Source organism: Nannobrachium achirus, assembly GCF_963921795.1.
Source record: "Nannobrachium achirus genome assembly, chromosome: 10".
NCBI lineage: Eukaryota > Metazoa > Chordata > Actinopteri > Myctophiformes > Myctophidae > Nannobrachium > Nannobrachium achirus.
The window spans coordinates 55,142,411-55,153,948 of NC_137819.1; the positions used below are offsets into that span (position 1 = coordinate 55,142,411).

Consider the following 11,538-nt stretch of genomic DNA (forward strand, 5'->3'; position numbering starts at 1 on the left):
AGCAAATGGCCCGCGGGCCGCCTATTGGGGAACCCTGCTGTAGGATTATGAACTGAACACAGGGTTAGTGGTGTGTGTGTGTGTGTGTGTGTGTGTGTGTGTGTGTGTTACTTTTTTGTCTTCTTTTACTTCATTGGAGATCACAGTCCACATGTCATGACAACCTGGCAGCTCAAAGGTGGTGACAACCTGTGGTCTGATGCTTCTCTGGAAACGGATATAGATTTAAATAAAGGTAGAAATACAAACAGAAAATACATACGGTGTCACACTGGTATACTGTAATGCAGGGGTCTTCAACGTTTTCAGGCCAGGGACCCCTTCGCTGAGAGAGAGATGAAGCAGGGTCCCCCAGTACATATTGTATAAATGGGTGATGTCGATTTTCATTCCTATTTTTGGCTAAAGTTCTCCTCAGAATAGGGAAGCGAGGGTTCAAGTTGTTAACCTATCGCAAAGATTTGGCACCCCCCCTGTAGTAACTCTGAGGACCCCCTAGGAGTCCCGGACCCCCTTTTGAAGACCCCTGCTGTAATGAATCATTCTGACATGGCACAACAAGCAAGTGCATTAAATGTAGGGTTTGTATCTGGGGTGTTTACAGGCTACTCCTGCTGATCTCTGAGGCAACCCTGGTAAACCCAGACTGTCACTGTAGCGCCGTCACTGAACCCGTGGCAGACTTTCCTCACCACCACAGGTCTTAAAAGACAGCGCAGCAAACACTGCTCTAACACGAACATACACAGAACATTCAACTCATCAAGACTTTGTCACGACTGTGAAAAAGTATCGCTCTACAAAAATGACATATTTTCCCATATATACATTTTGACATACAAATTAGCCTTAAAGACGCGGATGAGTGGATTACCTGAAGCACGGACAGTGCACCATTCTTCCCGTACCCAGAACACACTACGACCTCCAGGTCAGGCTCGGGGTTGCTCTGGAACTGTGGGCGAGTCAAAAGTCAATAAGGTCAACAGTGGAAGTGGAAAGGCGGAGGATGACGTGGACGGTAGCCCGCCCCCAACAATAGCTCTGGTCCAAGGCCATAATGCTTAATTTTTACATTGTTGCGCACCAGTGTCACGCAAAGAAAACAGCCAGGTAAGATTACAGGTTCCGCTACTGTACAGCAGTAGCTGTAAGCTTATAATGTGATTTTCAGCACCCGACACGATGCACAATGAGGTATAAATCAGGTTATGAATTATAAAAACCCGTCAAAGACAAAGTTAAAAGACCACAGAGAACTTCTAACTGAAGTATATTAACTGCATTTAATATACTTCCGTTGCTCAGTGAAGTAAAGCTGGTTTTCAAGAGATGAAAGACATTTTAACACCAAATGTACCATTAACAATTTCCACTGCAGTTTACTTGTGCATGCACTAGATTTATTCCTTCTTCAGCATTTTCTGCAATATTTTTAGTTTGTTCTTATTTGCGTGGTTTAGTCACTGTAGGACAATTATTATTTTCAATATTAATTATGAATTATGAATTAAAAAAAAGGTTTCATTAAAAATTAAACGTGAATGCACAAAAGAGTGAAAGGTTATGTCACTAAAGTACCAACAGTGAGAAATGTTCTATGAGATAACATTGTCTCTGACAGGTTGCTAAGTGAGGCACAGCTGTATCTAATGTACTGGACCAGGGAACCGAAAATATAAATATAATATTTAAAATTATATATAATCATAATAGCAGATGACATTAGAATGACTTTTAGGTTAACATACTGTACCTCCTCAGACAAAAAGGCAGGCTCGCCCATGGATGCACTGGCACAGGGTCCAATGTTTAATATGCTATCGCACACCTGTAAAAAAGGAATATAGGATCATAATAATAATAAATAGTATATGACAGATATTTATTTAATAATAGCCAATTAAACTGTTGTGGTTTTGTACCTCAAAAGAATAGGTGGATAGCTGAGTGCCTGACAAGGCCTCATTGCCATACACTTCAATCTCATCCACCTCGTCTGACGTAAAAAGAAAAGGAAACTGTTAAATTATGTAATTGTTTGTGGAAGAGATACATATATGCTGAGAGCATTCTAGAAATGTATAGTAGAGATGTTATACCAGTCCAGTTAGCAGAAGAATCAATCCTCTTCTTTTTGCTGGGTGGCTCTTCCTGAAATGGTTAACAGCAATAAGTTGTTGTAAAAAGAGTTGGACACAAGGGGGCACATCAAACAAGGCCATGCTAAGCATTAACCTTGTGTTCAATAAACACTTTTACTATGTCTTATCCAAACCAAATGTTTTTATTTAAAAAAACGACAATTTGACAGGTAATATACTAATATTATATCTAGAAAAGTGCCTTGAAATTGACAAGTACCAATGGTCATAATTAACATTATGTGCCTACATGAAAAAGGCCATAATTTAACCATGTTAATAACAATATATACGTCAAATATCAAAAATAGCCGAACAAGATCACAAGGTGTTGTGACATTGCACCCTTTGTGAGCTTGTAGAGCTGCTATTTTCCTCTAACGTTCACCTAGTTTTGCCAACTGTTCACTTATTATGACATGCCCAGAATAGGCTTGATTGTTTAAACCAAGGGTCTTCAACAGGGGTCCCCAGAGTTACTACAGGGGGTCCTCCAAATCTTTGTGTGATAGACATTCTTTTTTCTCCTTTTTTATATTAACCACTTGTTCTGAGAACCAATTGTGCTGTCAAACGATTAAACTATATGGAATCTATGAAAAGGTTGTGGGGGTCCCTGCTTCATCTCTCTCTCAACTAAGGGGTCGTTGGCCTGAAAACGTTGAAGACCCCTGGTTTAAACTCAAAAAGCTTACTTGTTTATCTTTATCCGTGTCTTTCTCTTTGTCCTGTTTTTCCTCGCCCTCTTCCGTTGTGGCCTCTGCCAGTTTCTCTGTGTACTTCAGGAGCAGAGAGTTTCCAAGTCGAGATCCCAGGAACAGATAGCCAGGCTCCATGGTCATCATCTGCAAGAGAAGATCACACATTACTTAACCCATTTAGGCCTAGGATTATTGATTGCTTTAACTATTGAAAAATAGCAGATATACAAGCTCACAGCGCGGCACCGAGTGCCGCGCTGCGAGCTTGTAGATCTGCTATTTTTGAAAAATCATGATTTTTTTTTTTGCAAGTCTTTGAATATATCTACTTAAAAGCGAACATTTGTAACTCAAATATTTACTTCTGGGTGGTCCCTGGGACAACATATTTTGAGATGGGGGTCCGTGGCCAAATACCTGTAATTTTGGGGGTCCTTGACATGATAAGGTTTGAGAACAGCATGATTTAGAGGAAGGATTTAGAAGTCGGGTCAAAGATCGGGTCAAAGATATTCAAAGACTTGCACTCATTTTCACGATTTTTCAAAAATAGCAGATCTACAAGCTCGCAAGCTGAGCTTGTATATCTGCTATTTTTCTAAAGTTAAAGTATAAAATAATGGTTAAAGTGGTTAAAATCTAACGCGACTCGGGCGCGTTCCAGGTATTTGAGTTAAAATAAAGGCTCATGTACACAGGACCGCGTAGCTCGACAAAATAGAAAAATTTAAGCATCACTATGCGATATGTTGTGGGCTTGTAGATTGACTAGTTTTTGATTACTGTGAAAACCTTTGAAGTGGGGATGTGTTTTTTCAATTAGTCTACTTTTTTATATTTTTGGGGGAAAATACAATAAATTAATTAAAATAAAATAAATTAAAAGGGTAATTCAAAAAACACGTCCCCCCTCACATAATTAGAAGGACAATATCAGTCACCAGAACCAAAGACGGATGTTTTAGATTAATCTAACGTTTTTCTGGAGTTTAAAGTTACAATGAGTTTATAAAGGAAGGTGTCAGATAAAATGTATACCAATAAATCTAAACATTGAATCAAGCAACTTAAAAACTGCCTGCGTTCTACACAAAAGCCTGAGTAGATGTTAAAATTACCCCAAACATGTTTGAAAGTGGAATATCCCAGTTCGTCTACCGTACATCCTACATGGCAATGTAGTGTTTGTGAGTTCTACACACAGCACTTACACAGGTAGTCAGGACACTGGCTGCAGCCTTGTCAAAATGGAAAGCCCGGACACTCCTCATGCCATCAGTGATGAGGGTCAACACATAACTACGGAGATGAGAGCAGGACAGTGAAGCAGTGAACGGAGAGGTCACAAAGTGTTGTCCTGGTTGATGTACAGAACCAGACACTTCCAGTCAAAATGTCTACGGTCCACTCACATTTCACCTCCTTTCAAAGAGATGACCATCTTATCATAGCCGATGAAGGCCGCCTGGGAACAGTCCAAGGAGATCTTTACTTCATCCTGTATGCCTGGGTGACCAAAACACATGATGATATTGAGTTAACCCATTACGCATCCGTGTCACTCTAGATTTGAACCAGTATTTTATGCTTTAACTATTAAAAGATAGCAGGTATACACGCTCACAGCGCACCGAGTGTGGCGCTGCGATTTTTCAAAAATAGCAGATCTACAAGCTCTCAGCGTGGCACTGTCGCGCTGTGAGTAAATTCTGCTATTTTTAAATAGCTAAAGCATAAAATAATGGTTAAAACGGTTCAATGTGAATACTCACGAAGGGGGAAGGCTGTGGTCCCTGTTGTCAGTGAATTGAGGGACACCCCAAAGGGTGGAACGCTCTGGTTTAAGTATAGCAATGAATTCACAGCAAACACCACTACTCCACCTATCAGTGAGGACAGAAGCCGCAATGAAACTTGTCAGTGTAGTCAAACATTTCTTGGTGTGATCATGTTTTATCCCTCTGTATTTTCAATCTTTCTTCATATTCATGCATTCTATGTATACTTTGTGTCCCTTTGTCCAGTGGTTTTCAAAGTGGATTCCAGGGACTCTGTGGGTTCCTTTAGGGGGGTCTAAATTGACCCATACAAGTCTGTAACTCTGACAGTGTACAACTGAAACCAAATTGGTTCCATTTGTACACTGTTAAGGGGAGACCTTGAAATTAAGAGGTTGCTGCATTTTTTTCGTTGCGTTTTGGAAATCCGAAATCCACAAAACCGTTTTTCAGGCCAAGGAGAGAGAAAGCAAGGGACCCAGTGGAGATAGTTGCGGAAATAAAATAAAAAATAAAAAAATCAACCCTGGTCCAAAAGTAAATACAAAGTGGGCGGCAGTGTGTAAACGTGATTGACATAACGTGAAGTCGATTTTCTTTTATTTATATGCTCCGAAATTCGCTCTGATATTCGTCTGAAAAAACGCAGCAGTGTGCAACCAGCTTTAGTCTATGACATAAGAAATAAACATGGAGAAAAATGTATAATAAAAGATGAAGTCTGCAAACACATTTCAAGAATCAGGTACAGTGTACAGCAGGGGTCCTCAATAGGCGGACCGCGGTCCATGTCCGGACCGCGAGGCACCGCCGACCGGACCCAGGACGAATTATAGTAAAAAGAAAAAGGTGGAAAAACATCTCCATGTTTTTGTTTCCACTTCTCGTATTCATTCACTTTCATTGCATGCGCTGAGTGTGTGTGTGAGAGAGAGAGAGACAACGACGCGCTGATTGGCTGATGCCAGGCAACAAAGTATTATGGGCTGTCATGTCTTTGACAACGATGCGCTGATAGGCTGTTGCTACAGACCGCGGAAGTTTTTGGAGCAGCAACAGCAGCAGTAGCTTCAGCCACCAACAATGCAACTAGTTATAAATCAGTGGGGTTTCATTCACGCAAAACATCATCAACGTGAAAACGTTTGCAGGATTGTAATCTTATCTCCAGAGTTTGTCGCGACGTGCCACGGCCCGACGGCCCGTGACGGCTGCCTCTCTTTCTGCATGGATGTTGTTCTCCCATGGTTCTCATGGAAATGGATGTGCTGTGTGGCAGCGCGCCGCATCCAGTTGGGGTTACCGTGCGGCACTTAACGAGCATCGATACCACGATGCGACGCTGCGCAGCCGTCCGCGTTCAGTGTGTGCTCCCCTGTCTCTGACGCGCGACACCTTGTTTTCATATCGATATTCACGTTGCGACACAAGCATAAATTATTCGAAGATTATCCCAGTTTGTTAAAAGAAACCATGCAGAGCACTAGCGCAAAATATCTCTGCTCCATTGAACATTCTGTTCTCCCTGCTTTAATGGGTTGTTTCTCTTCAATCAAGTAAGGCCCCCAAATGATTTTGGAGGAGTCCCCAGCCCAGATGACAGTGAAGTCATAATTTAAGGACCCTTTTAATAAAGAAAGAAACAGGAAAAGACCATTACTGCATGAAGCCTGGTGGGCGAGGTTATTATTGTATCAACAAACTACTACTACTACAAAAAAAAAAAAACACACATCAGCCATTGTAAAAAAATAAAATAAGAAAGGGATCCCTAATTATGTAAGATGAACAATAATGAGGGCAAGTGGCCATGACTGAGGGCAAGTAGAACATGACCTGTACTTTCCAGACGGACAAGTGCCTCTGAGACCATGGTGTCAACCCCTGGTTGGTACTTTTTTGTATCTTAGCCTACTATTTAAGATTGACCGACATAATAAAAATAAGCGAATATAAATATATTTAAAAAAATAATTATATATATATATATATATATATATATATATATATATATATTAATTGTTTAATTTTTTCCCCGGACCCGGGCCTGTTTCAAAAAAATATTTGTGGACCTTCAAGATTTGTATTTGAGGACCCCTGGTGTACAGTATGTATGGCATTTTTTTAAACATTCGTTTTCATTGTGAAAACAGATTTCAAGCATTGTTTTTTGTTCAATATGAAAAATCAACGCTGGGCTCACCGATGGGCTTGGGAACAGCCATGACCGCTGTGCAGTCAAATGGCAGATTGGTGAGAGACCAGATGACAGGATGCACCTTCTGCATGATGTTGAGTGAGATGGCCACAATGCTGCAGGTGTCCTGACGTACAGCCACACGCCTGTCAACAGTTATCACACCAAACAGTTACACGCTGAACACCGCCGTTGTTGATCGGAAACCTTGTATCTTCAAGTTTCAACAGTGTATGTTTTTTTTCGTAAAGCAAAGCCCTGCTTCACCACACAAGACTGTCCTACAAAACCAGTGAAAACAGCCGATCTTCAAGCACACAACGCCTCGCACCGTTGTGTGCTTATAGATCTGCTATTTTCACTATTTTTTAACCGGAAGGCTTTGGACATACAAGGTTTCCACCCGACAATGACGATATGCTTTTGTAGTAGTGGCATCAAGATGTGTTGTTCTTTTCACATTCAACAGAAATGCCAGCAAAACAGATGAAAAAAGTCTCTGAATTATACTAATATCCCAGAATAAGGATGCTAGGGTTCAAGTGGTTAAAACATATTATACATGTAAAGCTAGTGGTTTTGTGGCAGACTGACCCAGGCCAGGTTTGGTTGGGCTCATACAGGATGAGCAGTGTGGGTTCGTAGTAACCATGAAGGAACTTCATGTCAATGATGTTCAGCAGCTTCTCGTCCAGCTCACGCACGTCAATGTTGTAGCTGGGCAGAAAGTTGGATTTGGGCCTGCAGGCGAGACAAAAACAGATCTATGGATTAGACATACAGTACAGTGCGTGACTGGGATTACATACACAAAAGGATGCAAATGAGATTTGACTGTAACTTGCAGGGGTGAAACTATTAATCGATCGACAGAAGATAAATAAATAAATTGTAATCGACTGACCGGCTTTGAGATGCATCATGAAATCAACTGGGTAATTGATTATGAAAATCATTAGTAGCAGCCATGGTAACTTGTACAGTACAGTGTTAATTAGGTTAGCCGTTCAGAGGGTATAACATACTGCTTTGCCAAAGTTAACAGACCATACAGTCTAGTACAGGGGTCTTCAACAGGAGGTCCGGGACCCCTAGGGGGTCCTCCAAATCTTCCAATCCTTTTTATATTAACAACTTGAACCCTAGTGTCCATATTCTGAGAACCGTAGCCAAAAATAGCCGATCTACAAGCTCACAACGAGGCGTTGTGAGCTTGTAGGGTAGAGGGGAAAAAGTAGAGGGGAAAAAGAGCAGGCTAAGTACAGAGTAAAAGGTCAAGTTTATTAGGTAATGACGGCTCAACTGGTTAAATATCTGAAAACACAAATTGACATGAATCCAAAATAGACTGATGATTGTGCTGTCAAACGATGAAACTATATGGAATCTATGGAAAGTTCGTCGGGGTCCATGCTTCATCTCTCTCTCAACTAAGGGGTCCTTGGCCTGAAAACGTCAAAGACCCCCTGGTCTAGTAGTTTGAATCCTCATAATTACCCTTCACCAACGACCGCCTCTTGCTCATCCGTCAGCGTGTCCTTCCTGAAGGGCAACACAATAAGTTTGGTGCCGTAAACCAGCATCACAGCACAGCGGTTCTCTGGGTCCACACGGACAATAGGAATGTGTACATTCTGGACGAATCCATCCTGCAAATTCAGTTCAGAACACGTGAGTTACATTTGGGCACCATTTTCTGGAAATCAACTTTGTATTGTACGATCAATCAATCAATCATATTATACAGCATTCACTGGAAACGTGCTTCGATGTCCAACTGTACAAAAGCAACTGAACCTCAAGTCATTTTTACTTAATTATCAGCACGACTGTGACTTAAAATACGAAAGAAGAAGAAACAATGTATCAAATAAAATCAAATAAAAAGGTTTCCACATACTCTGAGCTCAGGCTCCTCATAGAAGAGAAGAGAACACGTCTTCAGGTCGTGGGTCCCTGGGTCATACTCCACCACTGACAACTAGGAAGAGAAAATAGTCAGTCAGCGACTGGTAGTTTTTTTTTTTTTAATCATTGTTGGCACTGCATGGCTGCAAGAACTTTCATTCTGTATGGCTCAGGTACAATTAGAGCTGGGCATTAGAGGTACAATTAGAGCTGGGCAACTTTGATGATGGCGAGGGCCACTATATTTCCACCTTCACTCCAGAGGGCCACATTGCATATTGCTATGTCCTACTTTGTCATACAAAAGAAGCAAAAATAGCAGATCTACAAGCTCAAAACGCATCGCAGCGCGTTTTGAGCTTGTAGATCGACTATTTTTGCCTCTTTTGAATTGGAATCCTGAATTATTTTTGTTGGAATCCTGAAATGTAACATTTTGATTCAATTTCAAACACATTTAGTTATATACTCATGTTAACTTTATGAACTTAAATACAAATACATTGAACATAAAAAACGACATTTTAATACTACTATACTAGTCATTAAGCTACTAAGATAGACTGACAGAATTACAGAAGGTCTGACAGAAGGTCATGTTTGCATGTTTGGAATTGTAACAGCTGAAATCAATAATATATCAGTATTCCTATATTAACCTGAGGGCCGCATTAAGTGAAGGTGGGTGCCACATGTGGCCCCCGGGCCGCCAGTTGCCCATGTATGAATTAAAGGGTACTCATACGGGTACGATACGGTTATTTTGCGCTGGTCAGAGAGGCACACCTTGGCATCTTTGAAACTGAGCAACAGAGCATCTCTGTTGGCCGCTCCCAGCTGCACACTGGCCATAGACATGATATTGCCAAAAAGCGAGAAGGATGCCACCTGCTCCAACTTCTCCTTTCGTGTTTTTGCATCTGTAGGCGACGACAAAAGATCAGAAAACAGGAGATCTATCATATCGTCGTTGTCGAGCGGAAACCTTGTTATCTCCAAGTTTCAAATCTGTATGTTCTATCGTAAAGTAAAGCCCTGCTTCATCATACAAGGCAGTCGCACAAAAGTAGTGAAAACAGCAGATCTACAACCACACAACGCCTCGCGGTGCGGGCGTTGTGTGCTTGTAGATCGGCTGTTTTCAATAGTTTAAATCATTTTTAAAATGATAAATGCAAAATGAACGGTTTTGGACATACAGGGTTTCCAAAGTTGCCAAATAAAATCGCTAACCAGAGAAAAGGCATTTATTTGGACATACCTGGAGCTTTCTCTCCCTTTGAGGTATTCTGAAATAAATAATGATGCAATTAAATCAATGTCATACACATTCATTTATCCATTCTTAAATAGAAACACAACGGTCTTATTAAGCGAGAGCCTCACCTCCACATCATGGATTATCCTGTAGATATAGAGCTGAGACGTGCCAGCGACGACCAGGTTCTTCTCCTTACTGGAGATGAAGTTGCAGTAGACTGAGAACTCCACTGCAGTGGGGGTGTGGGCTTGTCTGTAGACCGCATACATCCTGGAATGCTGCAGCCCTCAGCATCTGCATTAATGTCAGCAACAACATTGACTGAGACGCAGAACGACACGATTCATTCATTTATCTGTTAAGATGATAACCACTTTAAGCCCCATATATGAAGGATAGCGACGACAGCGCATCTAGATCTGCTATTCTCGCCATTGAATGATTTATTTGGCTCTTAGATAGAAATACATTTGAAGTGGCTATCAGCTTCATGTCAAAGTAAAATGCCTCCTTCAGTCCTTCTATGGCAGTGGTTCTCAAAGTGACTCTGTAGGTTCCTATAAGGGTCTCTAACCCTTACAAGTCTGTGACATTATACAAATGTAACCAAATGGACCATAATGGGTCCATTTGGTTACATTTGTCAGCGTTAAGAGACCTTGAAATATAAAAGTTTGAGAAACACTGTTCTATGGAGCCAACTTGGTGATAAAAGGCACACAATATAGATTACATTACTACATAATACATTTCACATTGTTTATATTGAAACATCAAAGGATTCCTTCATTCATGCCATGGGGGCCACGATAAAAGGATGCTCTACATTAGTCTTTTCAGATAACATTTAAGGCTAACCAAACTAAAGAGTAACATAAATCACCTGCTACTTCACTACACGTTTCCCCCGAGAAGAACAGTTATATTTTATTATAACAACAATAGATCCATAATATCCCCTAGTAAATAGCTCGTGTGGATAGGAAACACCAAGCTAACGGTTAGCATAGAACCACAGTGCCTGCCTCCCTCGTCCTCCTGAATGCTTTTGTTTTCTGGCCGTGAACTAAACATTTTAACTTACTTATGATAAACACGTTATAAGGATTTTCAGTTTTATTCCCCTGCTTTTTCTATTAATTTAATACGCCATGGTTTTGGATTCCGGACTAGCAACGTAGCAACACTAGCCAGCCCAGTACAGTATGCTAAGTATGCAATGCTGCTGTTGTTTAGCTCAATGAATGACTGGCCCCGCCCCGGTAGTTAGTGCCTTCCGGCAATCCCTTCAAAATAAGAGTATTTGTTTTACACTGAACAGCCAGTGGTTCTTAACCTGTGGGTCGGGACCCGCAGGGGGAACTCAAATTATTTTGGGGGGTCCCCAGATGATTAGCTCAATGTGAAACATTCTCACTCAACAGGTAACCTCGCCCACAGGAAACAAACCAACATAAAGTTTAAGTGTATAGAGCAGGGGTTTTCAAAGTGGGTGACGGGGCACCCTGGGGTGCCGCGACAGCAGTCCAGGGGTGCCACAAGATAATTT

The 11,538-nt window shown here is 41.2% G+C and overlaps 1 protein-coding gene across 1 annotated transcript in view; it reads right to left on the bottom strand.

The window, feature by feature from the left end:
- The window catches only part of cpsf1 (cleavage and polyadenylation specific factor 1), a 30,111-nt gene extending 18,925 nt beyond the window's left edge, over positions 1 to 11,186 (bottom strand). Inside the window, exons 1-17 of the mRNA XM_080735805.1 lie at positions 11,074 to 11,186; positions 10,115 to 10,283; positions 9,990 to 10,017; positions 9,515 to 9,648; positions 8,721 to 8,801; positions 8,318 to 8,469; positions 7,415 to 7,561; positions 6,827 to 6,966; positions 4,618 to 4,728; positions 4,258 to 4,351; positions 4,057 to 4,144; positions 2,840 to 2,989; positions 2,103 to 2,154; positions 1,926 to 1,999; positions 1,757 to 1,831; positions 875 to 955; positions 112 to 207 (exon numbers count right to left, since the gene is read on the bottom strand). Coding sequence (XP_080591931.1) covers positions 112 to 207; positions 875 to 955; positions 1,757 to 1,831; positions 1,926 to 1,999; positions 2,103 to 2,154; positions 2,840 to 2,989; positions 4,057 to 4,144; positions 4,258 to 4,351; positions 4,618 to 4,728; positions 6,827 to 6,966; positions 7,415 to 7,561; positions 8,318 to 8,469; positions 8,721 to 8,801; positions 9,515 to 9,648; positions 9,990 to 10,017; positions 10,115 to 10,258 — 1,647 coding nt within the window. The 5' untranslated portion in view covers positions 10,259 to 10,283; positions 11,074 to 11,186. The remainder of the gene's footprint in view (positions 1 to 111; positions 208 to 874; positions 956 to 1,756; positions 1,832 to 1,925; positions 2,000 to 2,102; positions 2,155 to 2,839; positions 2,990 to 4,056; positions 4,145 to 4,257; positions 4,352 to 4,617; positions 4,729 to 6,826; positions 6,967 to 7,414; positions 7,562 to 8,317; positions 8,470 to 8,720; positions 8,802 to 9,514; positions 9,649 to 9,989; positions 10,018 to 10,114; positions 10,284 to 11,073) is intronic.
- Between the last annotated feature and the right edge of the window lie 352 nt (positions 11,187 to 11,538).